The sequence below is a fragment of the Lissotriton helveticus genome, chromosome 11 (assembly GCF_964261635.1).
Source record: "Lissotriton helveticus chromosome 11, aLisHel1.1, whole genome shotgun sequence".
Lineage (NCBI taxonomy): Eukaryota > Metazoa > Chordata > Amphibia > Caudata > Salamandridae > Lissotriton > Lissotriton helveticus.
In genome coordinates, this window is record NC_136072.1 from 44,801,506 (window position 1) to 44,822,967 (window position 21,462).

A 21,462-nucleotide genomic window follows, 5' to 3' on the forward strand; every position below is an offset into this window, starting at 1 on the left:
CACTTTGGACTAAAATCATCAACAGCTCCCTTCAACAAGGTCTCATCCCAGACTCCCTCAAGGTGGGGCAAGTCACGCCTATACTCAAGAAACCTACAGCTGACCCGTCTGACCTAAACAATTACCGCCCTATCACCAATATCCCCACCTTGGCCAAACTGCTGGAAAAATGTGTACAACTCCAACTAACAAAACACATTGACCAGTTTGACCTCCTCAACCCTCATCAATCAGGCTTCCGAGCGAAACACAGCACGGAAACGGCTATGACGCACATAATTGATGACGCCCTCCAAATCCTTGATCGCAATGATTCCTGCCTCCTCATCCTTCTTGATCTCTCCTCAGCATTTGACACGGTCAAACATGAGAACCTACTGGAGCTGCTAAACACTAGAATGGGTTTATCCGGGACTGTTCTCAATTGGTTCACTTCCTTCCTACATAACCGGTCTCAGAAGTTCAAGATCAACAATGTGCTGTCCTCACCTGTGCCAGTAGATTTAGGCGTCCCACAAGGATCTTCCCTTTCCCCCACACTGTTCAACCTCGTCATGGAACCACTCGCCACCTTGCTCCAAGCATCCAATGTACACTTCCATATGTACGCCGATGACACTCAACTTTACCTAAAGCTACAATCCCCGGAAGATATCAAACTTCTGAACTCCACACTTAGAAACACCCAAACGTGGTTGGCCGATAATCACCTCAAACTAAATGCTCTGAAAACTGAGTTCCTTCTGATCTCACCTCCTGCGAAAATTACCACCACCCAAATCTGGCTCAATCACCTAACAGCACTCAATGTCCAACCCACCATCGTGGATTCTGCGAAATCCTTAGGCATCACACTTGACGCCAAGCTTAACATGCAACAGCACATTAGCAAAGCAACGAAAGGAGCTAATTTCCAAATCAATACATTGAGGAAACTTAAACCCTTCTTCCCAGCCAAGGACTTCCAAACTGCTGTACAAGCCCTAGTCATCCCCCGCATAGACTATGGAATTGTGGCCCTCAGCGGACTCCCTCTATCAACAACCGCACCCCTAAGAGCCTCCTTGAACGCTGCCGCGAGACTCATTACTGGCTCAAGAAAACACTCGCATATATCCCCTGACTTAAAATCCCTGAAATGGCTGCCTTATGAAGCCAGAATACAGCTGAAAATTGCCGTTATGACACACTCGGCCATACACCACAAGGCACCCAACTACCTCACTCAAAAGTTGACTATATCAGGAGGTTCGAGAACCAATAGAAGTACAAAAAGCCTACTCCTGAAACCTCGTAGATTCCGGAAGGAAAAAACATACAAACGCTCCTTCTCAGGAATGGCACCCAGGATCTGGAATGCACTCCCTCCTGAAACCAGGCTTATCTCCTCCACTGCATTCTTCAAGAAAGAGGTGAAAGCCATCCTTATGGCCAAGTTCACCTGAACTTTACTGTTGTTGGATCAGAGACTTTGCATCGCTTTTGTATCATTGGTTACCTGATTGTCTATTGGTATTATATTCTTACATGATTGCGATCCTGTTATGCTACTCACTTACTACCGACTACTATATTGTACACATTAGTTTGTTGAATCACCCTCTGGGTGCCCCTACCCCTTGTTCTCTGTAATTCTAAGAAAGTGGTATAAGCCATCCCTACAGCCAAAGTTCACCTGAACTCTATTGTAGCTGGATCAAAGACTTTGCGCCGTCTTATATTACTGGTTACCTGATTGTTTATTGGTAATTTATCTGTACATGACTGCTATCCTATTATGCTACTGACTATTATATTGTACCCAATAGTCTGTTCAGTCACCCTCCTGTTGCCACTACCCCCTGTCTCTGTGAAGCGCTCTGATATCTGCAAAGATCTTGTTCGCGCTATATAAAACTTTGAATAATAATAACTTGTGTGGGCGGTCACCTACATTAGAGCTGCAATTAGTTCTCTTAATTTCAGTTAGTGTAGCCGCTGTGCGGTCTTGAACGTCCTATGTAATAATATGCATTTGGTATGTGCTTGGGACGGAATAATCTTATGTTTAAAAGGGTAGCTCCAGACCTTCATTCAGCGATTTGGGTGTTTTTTTAGGTAAAATTCTTCATGTGGTAGTTGGTGTAGCAGTTCCATGAACTAAGAGCATAGTAAGCTTTGAGAGCCTATATGACCACCTTTTGTTAGTTTGACAGTTGGAGGGTAGATGGATCTTCCTCTTGAGCAGGTGTATTTCCTGTGTTTCTGAAGGAAAAGCTAACATTAATTGGTCTGTGGATTTGCAGTTCCTCTCTGGAGGACCGAGCAATGATCTCAGTTTCCTCTATTGTTGCACCTGTCGACAGTTCTAAATTGTTGTTTCATTCTTTTCACAGCCCTTCGAATTTTTCCAATTTGTGGATTGTACCGCAGTAATTTTTGGGAGTTTCAAAAATGTCATGCATTGCAATTCCACCACTTTGCCTTACGAGAGGTCTACTCCCTTCTCCACAGTCTTATTAACCGGGCTTTACCAGCAGGTGCACAGGCTCCCCTGACAGGGTCCCAAAGCCTTGACATTTACTCAGTGTCCAGCATCTCAACTTCAGCATTGTTATTATTAAAGGCATTGATTCGATTAGTGCTTGATCTCACGCAAATCCTCCTTTCCATTTAGACCACCAGCAGCCAATACAAGTCTCATCCCTGGCAAAGCAAACACATCTTACAGTTTAAGAGCTTTGAAGCTAATATTTCGCACTAATGCTGCATCGTTGCGATCTTATCCTTCCCTGTCGCTCAGTGATTTCGAGCCTGCTGTCATTGAAACTTCAGTTCTATTGTCCCTACATAACGTCCCACATTCCCAAAAATCCAGTAGAAGCGGGGTACCATTTTAGCTTGCTACACTTAAACTAAACAGTCCGAACTAAATGAAAGAAACCTACGAGCTTGCTCAAAAAGCCGAAATATTTGACAAGGTTGATAAAACCTACATTTACTAAGATCCAGCTTCTGGGTAGTCTTTGAGTTTTGTGGCGTGTTCAGTGCAATTATCCAGGATGAGTGTGTCCTCGGCAGATTCTGTAGTGATCGAATGGTCTTTGTAGTTTCTACACTCCTATTCGCCCATTCCGTAGATCCAAAATCTAAAGTCCGTTCTTGGCACTCTTCATGCGCTTTCCAGGATATTTGAATCAACTCAATGCAAGTCTTCAGCTGAAAAGCTAAGTTAGCAGCCATATTGATTCAATGATTAAAAGATGTGATTGCACAGCTGCCAAATCTCAAGTATCATTAGGCAGTGCCATTATAAGCCTAGGCTAATTAGTTCTGACTTGACAGCGCAGCTCTCAGTAAGGCGTGTTGTTAACAGTTCTTCAACATACAGAGGTCTCTCCCCTCCTGCTGTTGACTGTTTAGTGGATCAGTCCACGTCCTCTGTAATGCTTGCTTCGCAGTATATGAGGCGCTTCTGTATCCCACCAGTGCAAGGAATCATGATCGATCCAATTCTGTATATCCCCTTTGTACCATATAAAGAAATCAGTCTTTTTCTCACAGATCTATTATTTATAGTAACCGGTTGTTTTTTGTTTTGTTTTTTCCCTGTGGCTGGTTTTGTTTAACATCTAAAACAGAACTCACTGTCATACCATCTTGGCTGCTTGAAGGCCCCCTCCAAATCGAGTTAGACACGCACCAGAGCTAGGCCACAGACTAGTAGGACTAGTGTGATCTGATAGCTATCTTCTGTTATTAAAGTTCCCTTTGAGAGCTGGGTTTGTGGTTGGTGCTACAAATCATTAACCCAGAAGGCACCGACACTTGAAGAGCTTTGCAAGTTCCTACAAATGGAAGGATGTGCACCTTTTCAAGCGCCCAGCTGTTGAGGCTTTGCGAGGTTCATTTCCCATTTCTTTCATATTTGTGCTTGGCATTTCTGCTTAGTCCTACTACTGTATTTTGCCCAATAATACGATTATCAATTTCTGCTAAATATTACTATGACGTAAAACAATTGTGACCCAATTTTTACCCCATCTTTACATAAAGATCCATCAAATGCATACAACAGCTTCCAGCCCCTTTGACCAGAGGCAAGCCAGATGTTGTCGCGGGTCGTGGGTACCTAGTCTGACCTTCGACCAGAGGGGTCGATGCAGTTTCTGCACTCACTTTAAGAAGGGGAAAAGGGATTGTGCCTTGATAGGTACCTTGTTGTTGAGGCACGAGCGACCTTGTCTAACTTTTTAAATACAATGAATAAAAACACATTGAAGAAGATGTTTTCCTCTTTTTATTTTAAAGACCATGTTTTCCATTTTTTTTTTTCACAGGAGGGCACAACGTGACGATCTCCCTGCAGTCTCGGACCGGGCACACACACATGCCGTCCGTGGTCGGCGTCCTGGTGTTCACTCAATTCTGGTTCTGGTTCCCGCTCTCGCACTTCCTCTCACTGGCGTTCACTCCCACCTGTGTCATTGGCCTGAATAAAGATCTCAAGGTAAGTGCTGAAGTATTATAAAGTGGGCCTTCCGGAGGGGCATGTCTGTGCACAAGGAGACTTTTGTCACACAACAGTCGCCAGGTACATGATACTGAGATGGGGCCCCAGCAGTGATGTGTAAAGGAGACCCAAACTCATACTGTGATATACACAGTGTTTGGGTCGGGGTGATAAGCGAAGCCATGCGAAAGAAGGGTCAAGTTGCAGAGCAGTCTGTGAGCACATGGTCATTTTTCATTCTAGAAGATTGCTGTGAGACCTTGGGCCGGGTGCCCTTAAATATTGCCAGTGTAGGCACTGTACTTCCATGTGTGTCAGCAAGACTGGCATTGTCATTTCTCAGTGCTCATTGAGTGCATAGAGCACATTGTGTGTGGACTGAAGCCACACAGCACACAGTCTGTGATGAGCTATGCATCATAAATGGCCCGATCAAGGATTCATTAGGTCCATTGCAGTTTTCGTTTGCTTTCACCGTTGCATGGAGATGTCCATCGCTTTGGAGCTGCCATTGCAATTCTCTGTCTTGGAAAGGGAGGAGTCGCAGTTGTTACGTAGGTAGCAGCTTATTCAGCCCTGGCACCGCCTCACTCTGTGACACAGTACAAATAGTTTTGCAACAGTTCAGAGCACACTCACACATTGTAACACTTGGGATTGACTAACAGCAGGCTGAGTTTGAGTGCAGCGACATTAACAGGAAGAACGTAAACCCTCTGCAAAGGGTAGCGTTCCTTGTTGCTGCAGCACCTGCATCCTCCATTTTGTGTAGTTTGTCTTCCATTCTTCCAATAAATGACATTGAAAAACCATGTACCCCTGATGCCTTGTGCCTGACTTTGCTTCCTAAAATATCCTCTGCTGGTATTGGACCCTATGGTAGGGAGAGGCCTCCAAAGTAGCCCCAGAGGAGACAGTCTCCTCAACCAGTGCTTCGTTCATCTTTAGTTCATGACTCCAGTTTAGGAGTAAAGGAGGCTACACTATGGACTGTGCCGCCAAGCTCCATAAGAAGCTGATATCATATGGAACCTAAAGTCTAAAACTACAACATGCTGTGTGCTGTCAACCTTGTACCCAAAGTTTTTTTTAACAACAACCCCAATAACATTCTCTTGCAGATGCCGAAGGTTCAGTACAAATCCAACTGCAAACCGTCCACTTTTGCATATCCAGCACCGCTGGAAGTCCCAAAGGAGAAAGAGAAGGAAAAGGTTGGTTATTTTAATTAACAGCAGAATGTTGGAGTGGTGGTGCGGTGCAGCGTTTTTAGTTAGCCTCTAGAATAATTGGATGCAAAGCAAATATAGAGGGAGGCATGCGTCAAGTTGCTGAATGTCGACTGCTGTACCTTCGAGGACGAATGATCTCGTACCTGGCACAGAAAAGAATGTGCTCCCTATCCAGGCTCAGCTTAGAGTGTTGATGGACGAAGTGGACTATTTGTATCCTTAAGGCTACTTCACACAGAATTGTGGGGAAATTAAATGAAGACTATGATGATTAAAGTTCTCATCTGCTTTTTCTTGTGTTTAGGTGTCCACAGCTGTGCTGTCCATCACCGCAAAGGCCAAGAAGAAGGAGAAGGAAAAAGAAAAAGAGAAGAAAGAGGAGGAAAAGATGGAAGTGGTGAGTATGAGACATACGCTACTGGGTGTAGAGAATGGGTCGAGGGCCAACCTCATGGACATATTCTCAATGAATGCCTCTGTTCTGGACAGCACCATAAATGGAGGGAGTAGACTTGGTATTGAAGAGCAGATCTTTGTTCATTGTTGCAAAGATTAATGTCAGAAGTTGAAACCAGGATGATTCTGCCGGTGAAGAAGAGGGTCATTTAGTTTCATCATCCAGGTGGAAGCAGGTGTAGGTAAAGAAAAGTATCTCATGCCCAGACGAGGTCAGAGAGGTATTGCACTCCTTGTCTGGTGGTGGTAAAGGCGTCTAGTGAGACATGCACACAATGATCAGTCCAAGCTGAAAAGGTTCCCTTTTTATAAAATCTGTTTCTTTTTCCATTACCTTTCTGCGGTATTAGTTTTTTCTTACAATTCTTCTAGCTCTGTGGATCCAAATGTTCTGCTTTCATTTCTGCTGTTTCCTGCATCCATTCAGTGCAGATACCCTTTGCCTACTTCTGGCACTGAAACATTAGAGTAATTCACATAATGCAATAAAGCAGCTCAGCCCAACACCATGTGACTCTGGGCAATAGCTCGCTTAATCTCCCAGACGACCCCCAGCGCCTTGAGACCCTTAAGGAGTGATTAGTTCATGCTTAAGAAATACCGGGTTGTTGTTATATTGCTTCTGCACCATAACTGAACAATAACTTTCATTGGGTTCATTCCACTGGCCACTTTGCTCCAGCTTTTCACCCTGCCCTCAAATGCAATTGCTGCTCAGAAAAGGAAGAATTTCTCTCAAGGTCTTTCTTTTCGAGAGGATGTTAGCGCATGCCAGCAAGGACAGTAGGGCAGGGCCGTGGAACACTTCCCCTATATAGCTGTACCACTGACTTAAGATCTATTAGTTATCAACGTAAGTTAAAGGGTGGACTTTGGTTAGTTACTTCAGCCTGTATTCCCTCACAGTCTGCACTCTAAAGTCTCCCAGCTCCCACTTATAATATTTCACTTGCAAAAATCTGCATGTTTTGAATTCACCATATTTTATTGAAAATCTTTGATTATACCATAAGTTTCAGTAGTTCATTGACTTTGCAGTACTGTGGGCAATACTCCATTATTCCTTCCCACAAACAGGGAAGTCTGAAGTATGAATTGTGTACATCACCAAGAGCAGCAGTTCCAGATTCAGATATTCTTTCCCTTCTTTGGTGCCCCGTGTAACAAAACACACACGTGCAGGACTCCTAATTACTAAGATGCCCATTGCTTTAAAAAACCTTCCTATAAGGCATTTGTGACACATGCCAGTGGTCTTGTTTCTCTTTGTGGCTCATAAATTCATATTTATGAATGTTGTAGGATCATTTCTTAGTACAAATAGTAAGATAATTTATTTATGAAACAAAAAGCTCTACATAAGGGTTGGGGTATAGTGACATACTAGTTTAATAAGCATGTACTGCTGTACAGCTGTGATTCTTACCTTTTCACATCTGGAGATTCCCACTGTTTCACATTTGGGAGCTGGGGACCCTGGCCTAAGCAATTGCAATGATTTGAACCTCAAATATTAAAAAATACAGAAGCAAGTAGACATCAAACAAATAAACATATGATGAACCATTTTAGTTTTTTGTTTTTTAAATGCAAAAATCTCAATTGTAATTTTAATGGGAAGGTTGGAGCTTTTCATTTTTTTATTTAGAAAAGACAAAGCAATATGGCATACTCTAACATATTACTTTTTCGCTCCAAATGCATCTTTTCTTTTTGTTAGTGTGTACTAGAACTTCAATTGAGGCGACTAGTCGTCCATACTATTGTTTGGTGTTTGTGTGAAGCTCCCACTAATCAAGCTAACAATGCCAACTTAATTTGTAGCCTCATTTTAGAATCCTCCACATTTAGAGTGTGTTTTACACTTTTCAAGTTTATTTTGTTTATGTAATTACTCTGCTAATATTTACTTTTGGGGAAAGGATGTGCCCTTATGGCTAGGGCGGTCGACCTCGAAGCTGGGGAACCAGGTTCAAGTCTCAGCAGGGACACATCCTCCTGTGATCCTGGGCAAATCACTTAATCTCCCTGTGCCTAACAAAAATGAATGTGTCTGTCTGTAACGCAACTGGTGCTCATGTAAAGCGATCTGATACCTTCGGGTCAAGTTTGCGCTGTATAAAACTCTGGAACAAAAACAAAAAACATTTTCTAAACAGTCTAGGACCTTTCCAAGACTACAAAATGTACCGCCAGGGAACCTTCAATCATAGGTTAAGAACTACTGTTGTAGATCACATGCTGTGCACACTCTTGCCAGCTAGTGTTGGGTGCAAATGTTGCAAGTTTTTTTTTCTAAGAAGACAAGGTTTCGCTTTTGAGGTGACACCAGATAATTCCTCTGAAACGCGCATTTTACCAGGAGATAGACTCAACCTTAGATCTTTTTTTTGTGCCATCGGGATTAGGCATGTTTAAGAGTTGTTTCTGGACCATTTCGCTGCAGAAGCTAAAACACACTGGAACGTCAACATTGAGACATTGAAGACATTAGTCATGCTACAGCTGAGAGCCTTATCAGAACCCATACAACCACTGACCACTTAAGACTCTAATCAAATTGGGAAACCAAAGGCAAGGGTGGTTTTTAGCTTTTTTTAGTTTAGAATGATTCAGGATACTGAACTTGGAGACCTATAAAACAAATGTTCTGTTTTTCAATTCCATCTCATGAATGGTTTTCTGGACTAAGGGAAAAATCGCCACATGTGAAATTACAAGTACTCTCTTAGGAATATAATGTAGTGCCGTCTTTAAAATCCGTTTTCAAGTGCTTCAAAGTAAGTCTCCAGGAAAGCTGTTTTTGTAGCTGTAATCACTTCTGCTAGAAGAGGCTCTGACACTTGATCAGCTTTCCTGGAGCAGATTTATTTCCCTGTGCACTTCCAAAGAATAGTCTTGGTATCCCTTATATGTCAAATCAACTTTCTATAATACATGACTCTATCAAAAGGCTTCTGAGTCTCAACACAGCTCTTCCTTATCAAGTGTTTCTCCTGCTCATTGGAAGGAAATCTCAAAACATGACACCCCTAGATAGATATTGGCTCGTGTAACATAGACTTCCATTTGACTAACGTGGCCCTCAGCCTGAGTAATCCCTCCAGCTCCTCCAGGCCCCACTTTGCTGTGATAGACACTTTCAAGAGGCAAGACTTTTATTTCAACTCCCAAAGAAAATGTTCTGCTCCCCAAGGTTGTCAACATTGTTATGTGACTAGTGGTGTGTACCCCTTTTGGTGACATTGCTCAGATACGTGGCCTCAAACTCAGAATCCGCTTCAGTTTAATTTAATGATTCATTATCTGTTTCTTAACCACGTGCTACTTTCATCCGCTAGGGAAGGTTCAATAGTTGAAAAGAAAGTGGTACTTCTCTGTGAGTAGTCTGTGGTCGCCTGGATATCTCTCGCTCTCACTTGAACAAACAAACATTTGCAATGCAATACCTCTTGCATTTGCGAGAGTTTGAGCTATTGACATTGTAAACGATAATGCCTTTTATGTGTGTTTACAAAAATCTGCAAACAGTGCATAAACATCGCATGCAGGTTTTGTAAACACATTAATAAAAGGCATTGTCATTTACAATGTCAATAGCTCAAACTCTCGCAAATGCAAGATCTTTGTGGCACCCGCACTTTAGCTCTGAACATAGACAGCTAAAGCGCAGGTGCCACAATAGCTTCAAAAGTAAAGCAATAAAACCTTTTTTTCTATTGCTTTACTTACAAATCAATCTTGGCACTCGCTGTTTAGCTTAAGATGTTCAAAGCTAAAGCGCGGGTGCCGCTTTTGTAACAAAAAGTAGGCAAATAGAAAAAGAAAATGCACATTTTTTCTGTTTGTTTACTTTTCAAGCAATCGCAGCACCCGCGTTTTAGCTTGAGAGGTTAAAATCTAAAGTTCAGGTGCCACCATGTTAAAAAAAATTAATAAAAAAGAAAGTCATGGGGCCTCGTTCGGCCATCAAATAAGAAAATAAAAGCGCAGCTGCCATTATGCTTGCCGAGTTGTGCAGTGCTGGAAAAATGAAAAAATAAGCTTCGAAGGAGAGCGTGTCGTGCCTGCAATAGCAGGCAGAACAAAGCTATTTGAGAAAATAATGCTTGGAGGCTGTAACTAAAGCCTACCTAGTAACAACACATGTAACAGCTTCATGAGAGGTTACCAGAATAGAAAAGTTGGTACTAAGAAGGGACTACTAAGCCTATTGACCAATGGAAAGCCACCATTTACAAAGGACAGGGGCTAATTAAAAAGATGGGCGGGAAAATGGGCGGAGCTTCAACTCCATACCTGAATACCGTATGCCTTTAAGAGACCGCACAAGTGCTGCCTAGGTGAGACCTAAAAATGCTGTAATTTTTATTCTATTTTAAATGCCGTTGATGCCTTGAGGAGATGTGTAATATGGGAGGATGGCGATTTCTTTGGCCTTCTAAGGTTTGGGGTAAGAGGGGTGAGGTTGTTGTAGACCATCTTCCTGATAATATGGGATTGTCAACTACATGTGTCACTGGTGTGAAAAAAACTTGCTACAAATAAGTAACTTTGGAAGAGTACTTCCATGTTTAAGTAATTTCATCAATAAAAAGCTGTTATTGGATGATATATATATATATTTTTTTTACCTTTTCAAGGACGAGACTGAGAAAAAGGATGAAAAGGAGAAGAAAAAGGAGCCAGAACCGAACTTTCAGCTGTTGGAGAACCCGGCCCGAGTGATGCCTGCTCAGCTGAAGGTCTTGAGCATCGCAGAGAGCTGCCGCTATCAGCCCTTCAAGACGGTGAGTCCGCGATGCTATTTCAGCATGCTTCCCATCACGGCTGTTTCTGAGAGATGTCTGAAGCTTGCCCGGTGAAAGCATTTAGTGGTTGGGATTCATCTTGAGCGAGCAGTACAGGGTGTCTGTACTGCTGTACGGTTCAACCGGAGCTTGAATAAATGATATTTGGTCTTGGCTGTGTTTAAATGTTCTTATTAACAACATTTTCATTGTGCTGCTGTTTTGCTTGTGGCTTTGATGCTGAAGACCAAAAATCTTTTCTGTAATGACTTTTGACCCCTTGATTCATAAATCCCTTGAGTGGTCGAGGTCATTGTTCCCAAAGACTCATTTAAGGACATTCTGTAGTGGGAAAGACCAGACCTTACACTGGATGTGTGAACTGCAAAACATAAAATAAAGAACTGGAGATAACTTCAAGCACACCAATTATCTCCTTTTTTCCATGCCAAGTTTGATGCATGAAATGCAGAACTTCAAAACAATGATGTGCTTGCTGCTTTGTTTATCTCGCAGATAAGGTAGTTTTGAACATGCTATCCTTTCATCCTGACCCTCCTCTTGAAGGTTTGAGTCTGAGCCCAATTTAAATTTAGCCTATTTACTGTAAATTAGATTAAAAGATCCTAAAAGTTGTCATAAGAGCGACTTAATTAAGAAAGCGTATCCGCCTTCAGCTCTGGTTCCAAGGACCTTGATGAACGGCGTAAAATTTAGCATCTCCACCACATCATTCCAGAGCTGGCTTCAGCAGGATGCTCCAAGGGTTTGTGTGCGTCATTCGTTTTTAAAGAACGACCTTAGCTGGCTTTTGAAAAATAGCAGACTGGGACGCAACCTCATTTTCACCCTTTGGCATGTGACGTAAACCATTTTTAGCTTACTGTTTTTAGGAACAAGACTGGACTAATTAAAATGATGAGCTATAGTGCACTGAGTGCACCTCTACACACCTAGGTACAAGCCTGTCCTTTAAGGACACGCATTGTCTTGTATATTGTTATTTCTCCTTTCAGTTTCAAAGATTTGTTCATTCCCTCTTCTCTGAGATTGACCTTCTTGTCTGTGCTTTTGAATGCTGTTTTTCCCTATCTACTCCTTTCCTCTGACCATGGGTCGGGTTTTTTTATTGGACCAATGCAGATGTGTATTGTTTGTGCACATCCATATGTAAGGGGTTGGGACCTTAAAGAAGAACTAATTATGCAGCTTATATCAACAAGAGGGAGAAGGATTTGGGGGATGGATTTTGGGAAGTGACATGTGCTGGCCCATGTAATATTTAGATGGTACAGGAGGATGTAAAGTGTTTGTAAGAGGAAGAAACTTTTGATCTGCTCATGCGTCCAGCATATATTTGCCATCCTGGGTAGTGACCCCTTGCGTTACCTTCCTGGGAGATATTGATGTTCTGCTACAGTCTGACTGTCTTTACGTAAGGGGACGTGTGCCCAGCGCCAGTTCGTGGTGACCCAGTTCGTGCCAATTGTTTGTTTTTTAAAATCTGTTACGGACCATGAACATGAATGGAACTCATATGCCTAGTGATTATTCTGAAATTCCGTTCTTGATCTGGATTTATTTTAGACACCTTTTTTGTAGGCAGTATTTCACAAACCATGTGCTCCCCTGGGCTGTAAAATGCTCTCTTCCTAGAAGTTCTACACTAATTTCTTTTGGCACATTCTAGTTTATGTAGGATTTGGTTCCCATCTTTGCTGTCTCTGTGACTGTAGTTCGGTTTTCGTTTTTTATGGTTATTTTTCAGTATATGTTCTTCCAATGTTGCACATGGTAGGTCTTGAAAGCTCACATTCTAAACTGTATGATCTTCAGATGTCTACACCTTCTGAGCAAAGGCTCCCTCAGTATTACGCAATTTAGTTAGAAAGTATTGAGCTCAAACACTCTAGTTAACTTTTAATTTTTGTATTTTTCTAATTGTTATTGTTTTCAGATATAAATATTTCAAGCTATTTTCTGTAGGATGCACCACCGGCGTGGCCATAGCCGGCCTTCCTGCACTGTATTTACAGCGGAGACTGTTTGACGCACCACAGTTCCAGCCCTGCAGGACACTGCGGCTTCTTGTCTTCCCTTTTTCATATGGGATCAGAGGTGGGGTGTAGAGCAATGGGGTATATCATTACTCTTAAATTCCAGGATGCCTAACGGCCAGGCGATCGAGGCCTCTGCCCGTGGAGTGCAGCTGTAAATTCCGGAGTAGGGGTAGCAAAGGAGACCATTGATTTGACTTCCTGCAGGTGCTTCAAGCCGGTTCTTGACTCTGGCCTTATAGAAATTGTGTCTGAGAGAGGCACTGGCAGGTCTGCTGGCTAGAGCTTGACAGCAGTCAACCCGCCGGCTGCTGCCGTAACCTCATCAAAGGTGGATTGTTCCCATGCTGTGAAGCCTAGAGGTGCTGGTTGATGTTGGTGTTACTGTGACTCCGCCTGAGCTTTCTACTCATGATTTCACTCTTGGAATGAATAGACAGTCTGTTTTTCACTTTGTCTTTAAAGGAACCATGCAGTTTGAGCCTTTGGTAGGTTCGGGAAAGCGGGCCTGCTTTTTGCTTAGCGCTTGGTCATTCCTGAACTTCTTGTGTCCTTATCACATGTTCCATGTTTGAAGAGTTGCACATACAACTTCAGTACCCTTCTTCTGCTGCTGCTGAAGGGATATATATTCTCTATGTCAGGTTGTTTGCTCCCCTGTTTCCCTTAAAACCTTTTGAAACGGTCACGGCACCTTGCCTAATGTATGACACATGAGGCTGTCGCCATTTAGACTAGCTCCGTACTCCGCTGCACTCACAGGTATTGAAAGACTCATTATCGCCAAAACCTTGGCCTCTTGTGTTCAAATTGCAACAGTTGGATATTTATCAATTGTATTTTGATGTACTATGCGCAATATCACCCGTGGGTTCATGGTGTTGAGCTGAGAAATGTGAGCTTCGGGCCGTCCAACTAGGAGAATGACCAAGTTTTGAGGGCCCTCCTTAAAAGCCAGGTGGTTGAACGAAACGTTCACGTTTCAGCAGGATGGTCCAGGCGATAGCTATCTTGAGTTACCTCCTTGAAGATCTCCTTGTGAAAAAGGAAAAGTTAAATATGGACACTCCTACTTATTGGTCGTAAAAGTGTTTCATGATACTACATATGGGTGAGATGGCTTACTCTTTGACTTAAAGATTCCAGTGATTGAAAGCTACCACTGCAAGTAAATTACTTTTCCTTACTTATGGCCAAAAAACAGTACCAGGGAATTTTATTTCTAAGAGGCAAGATTCCTAAGCAGAAGCTTATTGGTGTGGATAGATGAGAGCCATACATTGAGGGACTTAAAGCCCAGTCTACTAGTCTAAATCATCTTTCATTGCTGTAGTCTGGAACCATACCTGGTGTGGAGATCCTTAAAATGGAAGAGCTTAGTTTCTTATCACACAACATAGTTGCCTATATCCAGTTTGGTACAACAACTTCACGCAAGCATTTCTGATTGCACTCAGAGTTTTATTGCACTGTGTTCTTGTGTATTCTGAATTGTGAAGCCTAGCAGAGAGGCAATGGAGAAGAAACTACTGCCCCTCATTAAAAACTCACTATCTAACATCTCTTACTGAGTATAAAAAAGCAATTATAGCTGCCAAAACCATCTATTTTTCAACAAAAATAATGACAGCGGAAAATAAACCTAGGGAGATCTTTGGCATAGTGAACGACCTAGCCTTCTCCGATAGAGGCTCACCCCAAATCCCCCCTACCCAGTTCCTCTGTGACCAATTAAATACCTATTTTGTGGACAAAATCGTAACCATCAAAGCCAACATCCCCCTCCCCTCCTCTACCTTTGTTGATCCTTCCCCCCCCCCCCCCACTGTTCAAAGCCATCTTAATGTCATTCCCCCCATTACTGAGGAAGCATTCTTAGTGACACTCTCTAAAGTTAAATCGGGTTCTCCGGCAGATATCTGTCCGGCAAGAATCCTATAACAGATCTACTCTGCCTGTCCCCAGCCCCCCATCACTTTCCTTAATAGCTCTCTTACTCAGGGAGTGGTGATTCCCGCTCTTAAATCAGCCACAATAGTGCCTATTTTAAAGAAGCCCGGCGCTGACCCCTCTATTTCAGCAAACTACCGCCCCATCTCTTTGTTACCCTACCTGGGCAAGGTGCTTGAGCGCCATGTCACCTCGGTACTCAGCGCCCACGTAGAAGTAAATGGAGGCTTAGCTTCTCGACAGGCCGGCTTCCGTCCCAGGCACTCTACCGAATCGGTTGTGGTGTCGGTCCTGGACAACCTCAGGGAGGGCATGGATCATGACAATCGCCAGGCGCTGGTACTCCTCGACCTCTCCGCCGCCTTTGACACGGTGGACCATACCATCCTACTTTCACGTGTCAGAGCGGCGGGAATAGAGGGCTCAGCCCTGGTCTGGCTCTCCTCCTTCCTGAGGGACTGCACCCAGGCGGTTCGGCTTGGGGATTTCACTACTACACCTCTACAAGTCACTTGTGGTGTCCCGCCGGGTTCTTCTCTTTCTCCCTTATAGTTTAACCTTTATATCTTTCCTCTAATCTTTGCACTTCAGCAGCTGGAGGTCACCGTGTACAATTACGCGGATGACCTCCAACTCATCTTCAATCTTTCTTCCTCACCCCTCTCTATCTTAAATTTCCAATCTATTATGATTTTCATCAGGGACTGGATGAACCACAACCATCTCAAACTGAACCCGGATAAAACCGAGTTGGTTCTCACTGGTGGTTCTTCCAGTCCCTGGAATTCTCTCTTCTGGCCTTCCTCTTTTGGTACTTCCCCCACTCCTTCTTCCACAGTCAAAACCTTGGGTGTCAAAATAAATAACCAACTCACTCTACACTCACAAATTAGTTCAGTTGTCTCTTCCTGTTTTCTCACTCTTCGAACCATTCGCACTGTCTCCCGTTTCTTTTCCCCCCAAGCACTTAAGCTGATCATGTCCGCATTGGTGATTTCGCGGCTGGACTATGCCAATGCCATATACAACGGCATCCCTGCATACAGCCTGCGGAAGCTCCAGATGATCCAGAACCAAGCGGCCCGGTTGGTGTACGGTCTCCCCCGTTTTCACCATTCCACACCCCTCCTGAAGGAGCTTCATTGGCTCCCTGTTAAGGAACGCTCCCTTTTCAAAACCGGCTGTATGGTTTTTCAGGCTCGCCAGGGCACTGCCCCCGCCTTTATTTCCTCTCTGATCCACGATTATGTCCCGATCAGAGAGCTTCGCTCCTCCTCTAAATCCCTCCTGCAAATTCCACGTTTTAAGCGTAAAAAGTGGGGTGGAGCCAATTTTTCAACTTTGGCTCCCACTTTCTGGAACTCCCTCCCTGATCACCTACGCTCGGCCACACAATATTCATCCTTCCGCAAAGATTTTAAAACGTTCTTGTTTCGACAGGCTTTTCCCTTGTAACCTGCCCATTTTCTTTGCGCCTGGTTCTCTCCGCCCTCAGTTGCTGGACCTACCACTATAGCGCCAAGAAACCGTATGGTGAACGCTGCGCTCTACAAATGTTTTAAATTCCATTCCATTGTGACTAAAGTAAAGGGTTTGATTGAAATACCCAAGATGCCGTTTCCCAAAACGGTTACCTCCACACCATCGCCTTGACTGCGTTTGCCTTCATTGAAGGATTTGCAGTTAATTGTATTAGACAGGATTTTACACACCTCTGGTCACAGTTTGCTGCATTGTTGCGGTCTCAAATGGCAGCATATGTGAATGGAGAGCAAGAAGTTTGCTTTGGGTGTTTACCGTGCATTAATTTATTTTTTGTAGAGGCCCCTGTCTGGTAAAAGTAAAACGTTTAAATGGTGAGCGTACAACATTCGTTGTAAATAAGTTCCAGTTCTTGCTCCCCATCTCCACAGTTGTGTTGTGAAGAGTTGGCAGGCATTTTTCTTGTGTGCTTGGATGCACTGTCACTTCCTTGAGCTCTGTATTAACACATTGGTTAAAAGCATAATTGAGGGGCATGGAAGTTATCACCACTTTTCCTGAGAATTCAAATACGTTCTTGTGTGATCAGAATCGTGGGAAGGGTTGCGAGTTGATAATGCAAGACTCCCATGGTAATCTATTTTGTCTCAGTGGTGTACTCTTTAACCCACATCACCCTCATGTTTGTAGGGGGACTGGAGAAGTCCTCTGCTCCATTAGCTGAAAAGATATCCACAGCTGTCGATCGAAAGGCCATTTTTGTGCTTAATCAAATTGTAGTGAGTACAAGATGTATTGGTGTTCTCTTGTCTTCCAGCTGTCTATCGGAGGAATCATCATTCTACGAGACACGAGTGAGGAGGAGGAGCAGCTTGTGGAGCCGGTGGCTGCTCATGGGCCAAAGATTGAGGAGGAAGAGCAGGAGCCGGAGCCTCCAGAGCCCTTCGAGTACATTGATGATTAGAGGCCACAGGTATTGTCTTCCGCTGTCACTTACCGGACACCGTGTCCTAGTGATCACTGGGTGGGTGCTTGTTGTAAAGATTGCTTGTTGCACTCTGAAGGCACAGAAACAAAAATCTAAGTTGACCACAGTAATAAGTGCTGCGGCAGCAGAGCATTTTCCACTCTGAAACTAAGAATTAGACTCCCTTAACTTAGACACACAAATATGTGTGCTGGTAGTCTGTAACCTGGTCAACATAAAAAAAGGTAACTGTACCAAGTTCATGCACGCTGTTGACCTGAAATAGCTGCTGGACAAACCGCAGAAGGTACCAAATCACTGCTGCAAGGACTGGACTGAAGAGATACTTTGCCCCTCGCCCTGTATAGCCTGAACTTGCCTAACAAGAAATGCAAGACACGCCTGTAACATGCAAAGTCCACCTCCACTCTATCCATGCAGAAGAGTCACCCCACCTTGGCCGCACATTAACAAACCGCAACAAGGCCAAGATCTTTTTCACTCTAAATCTTTTAGTTCCTAGATTCCCACAATCTAGTGGAGTCCTGTAGTTTCACCCTGTTGGGTAACTTTTCGTAGAAAGTCTTCCTACAACCCGGGTTCAAAGGTTGGACTGAGTAGCGCAGCTCATGCTCATTGCCTGCCTTGGAGCATTCCTCTCCAAGGTGTTACAGTATCCCTATAAGCCTTTGAATAGGACCCGAGAGCAGTTGAGGATAAGGTTTTGCACTCTGAGGAGTGATGCTCACCCTGTTTGGCTGTCCTGGTAAACTGGCACCCGCGTGGGGTAAACATGCCGTATTCAGAGCTTAACTTGGAGGTCTCAGATGTGGATTCATCCAGGGCAGACCCAACTGTTTATCATTCATCTTTGAGAGAATAAGTAAAATTGATGTTCGAAGCAGTAAGACCTGTTACTACAGCCGTAGTAAACGACAAAATCCACAGTTCCAAGCCCATGTAAAAACGGTGCTAGGCATGTTATAAGTGTAATCAGCCTCCTACTTCCCCCCTACCGAACGTGCCAGTAGAATGTGTTCGCCATCGTCGGGAACAGGGAGGAGGTTGAAAGGGTGCTTCCACTCACATTGCCATGGACCGCGTGAGATCGCTGTGCTTCTATGGAGGTCGTCAAGTGGAGCTCCTGCAGTGTCTAATTATTCACTCCTCCCACCTACCTGACTTCCTTCATGGTCCTGGTGCTACTGAGGAGAACCTGCCCTTGAAGGTCTGCTACAGTCTGCTCGTGATCTCCTTCGCCCATCTTCTCGTCCTTATTGGACTTGCAACACATTGCGGCAATGTTCGGTCGTCATTCCTTATGCGCCTTCCATCTGCCTCTCATACTTATAATTTACGAGGTTATGGCTGAATGCGCTTTCTACCACACTAGAAGGGAAGGTTGCTTTGAGGGATCCTTAATGTAACCACTTTCCAAAGGGCTTTACTAATCCACAGGACAAAACTAAATCAAAAATAGGCCAGCTAAGGTTGGGTGGTGCTTGATGTTTGAAAAATAAAAATATGGGGGTGGACTTGTAGCTCTCTAGCAAGTTCAATTTATTGCCTGTCATAAGCATGATAAATGAGCTATATTAATGTATGAAAGGTATGTTTTTACTCGTATTTGTGAGTTTCTATTTATGCAGCAGTAGTTAGTAGCAGCGCTGTAGAAAACAATGCAGATATACACTTTGTGTGTTACAGCTCCCAAATAATTCTAAAGTTTGAGTCCAGACAATTCATGGTATGTTTTATAAAACACAATCCCAGTTCATAAAATGATTGGGCAAACAGATCATGTTAAATAATTGTACACATGGGATTCCTCCACTTGAAGAACACTTTAGCACATCAAAGCACCTGTAATAATGCCTGGATATCCTATGGTAACTGAATCCAGCCATACATTAGGCACAACCGTTCTGCTCTTCGCATGTGCATGCAAAACAAGAACACCTTCTTTATTGCGTTTAATCGCTTCTGCGTGTAAAGACCTAAACTCTCTGGTTTAAAATCGCACTTAAAATGAACATCAGCCATTTTCTCCCTCAAAGTCACACTTTATCCTGCGAACAGTTCCTTTCTTTGGGTCTGTTGCAATCTGAAGGTGCTGGCTATTACTTGTTAAATTATTTGTTATGTTTATCCAATTTTAAAACATTCCAATGTTCTATGGTGGTAATGATTATATGTTATCTCTGCTCAGTATGACCAGTAACTGAATTAATGAGTTATTTCAGTGCAGTACTGCCAGTTTCTCATAAATTGGTTACAAAGAAATTGATTAGCGTTCATGCTTTTACTGCCTCCCTGTAATGCAGAATTAATATCATTAATAGAATACCCTCAAGACAGCAATTTCTTATAAGATAATTGACTTTCTGAATAAATCTGAGTACGTAACAAATTCAATTTTCTCTTCAAACTGTCCCAATTGCACAGATTTAATTAATGATGCTATGATATTTTTATTTACCAGCAAATAACTATTCCATCCTGTGTGTGTGCCTGCCTTAGGTGGCTGGCATTGGACCTCAGAAACCAGAGTTCTAATCTAGGCCTTCGCACTACATCCAAAGAACTCTGTGATTCCTCACTTCAGCTCCATGAGCATGACGTTGTGCATAAGTGGAGTTACGTCAATGCGTCTTAATGTTAACATTTCGTGCACAATATGTGCGGCTTCTGATGTCACAGTTGTGTGTTAACACCCCTCCCATCTCAGTACACCCTGTTTTCTGTGATTCGGCGTCCGATGGACTTCGCACGCCTTTCAGCTCCGTGTGCAATCTTTCATGTTTCAGATGCTGTTGCTGCAACAGAAGACAGTTAGATTTAAGTCTGCACTCTATTAAATATCTAAAATAAAATGTGCACAGTGTAAGTTCACGTAAGTGGTTTGCAGTGTGCCATGCTGGTATACCCTGGTAGGGTTACGCCTAACCAATGTACATATCTATGCTATACGTTACAGTGGTTGGCCAATTCTTGCATCGATCTTATTCATTTTAATTAACTAAGCTGTGACCTCCTGAGTAGCAAATGATGGTAGTATCCAGGCTGTCACTAAAGACAAAGATCTCCTTTTACTAGCAGATAGCAAGATCAGCCTCAAGCAGGCCAGTTACTCTTGTATATTCTTACTGTTCCGCTGAGATCTGTAGTTACTGTGAACTTTGGAAATGTATTTTGGTACAAGAGCTGTGTAGATCTTTTTAGTCATGACCGTCTCATTTTCCTCTAGAATTGTCGGCCCCGTTTGAAGATTGCTTGACCCGAGTTGGAACATGCGTATACACAAGAAAAGTTCCATAAAGACTTGCCATAGATCATCAGTGCGAAGAAGCCTCTTCACATGTTCCCGGCGTTATGATGCCGTCACAGCTGCTGTACTGTATTTAATGTCCTCTTTGTCACTGCTCAGTTTTCAAATAAAGATCCGAAACAAACCAAACATGCTTCTTTATTGCAGGCGCAAATTGGGGAGAAATTGGACGTTAAATGTTGCACATTGATCATTTCTAGTATTTGTTCCTCTCACTTGATCCTATGAGTTAAGAAACATCTTTAATCTGTGTTTGAGATTCCCCTGTATCTGTACAATCTATCAACATCTCCCTTTGAGAAGAGCTAGTTCAAGAAGGGATACTCCAAGGACCCTAATCAGAAAGGTCTTAGATCCAGTCTGAGAGAGGTCAATCATGCTGACCTAACTTTGAATCAGAAGCGTCCATGACCACAAATGCCCCGAGATCCTGTCCAAGGACACTATCCAGAATGCTTCAAGTTGACAGCAAGTTAACATGTTATGACGTCGTTGCACTAGAAGCATCTAAACTAAAGTAACCTTTGAATGTCTATTTCTTACATCACTTTGAAGACACTGCAACAAAGCGCCCCATCTCAGAAGCCAATCCCACCAGTGCCAGGTCTGCTGAGAGCAGTCAAGAAGATGTTTACCGCTTTAGTGGCATCAAGAGCTGCTACCCTGTTTCTGATTACAACATCCTGCCTACAGGAGTCACTATTCTCC

At 43.2% G+C, this 21,462-nt stretch overlaps 1 protein-coding gene across 1 annotated transcript in view; it reads left to right on the forward strand.

Annotated features, from left to right (window-relative positions):
• Nucleotides 1-20,883, forward strand: part of PSMD1 (proteasome 26S subunit, non-ATPase 1) — a 279,570-nt gene extending 258,687 nt beyond the window's left edge. Inside the window, exons 20-25 of the mRNA XM_078666359.1 lie at nucleotides 4,320-4,489; nucleotides 5,614-5,706; nucleotides 6,029-6,121; nucleotides 10,824-10,970; nucleotides 17,277-17,432; nucleotides 20,674-20,883. Of these exons, the coding sequence (XP_078522485.1) occupies nucleotides 4,320-4,489; nucleotides 5,614-5,706; nucleotides 6,029-6,121; nucleotides 10,824-10,970; nucleotides 17,277-17,423 (650 nt within the window). The 3' untranslated portion in view covers nucleotides 17,424-17,432; nucleotides 20,674-20,883. The remainder of the gene's footprint in view (nucleotides 1-4,319; nucleotides 4,490-5,613; nucleotides 5,707-6,028; nucleotides 6,122-10,823; nucleotides 10,971-17,276; nucleotides 17,433-20,673) is intronic.
• The last annotated feature ends 579 nt before the right edge of the window (nucleotides 20,884-21,462 follow it).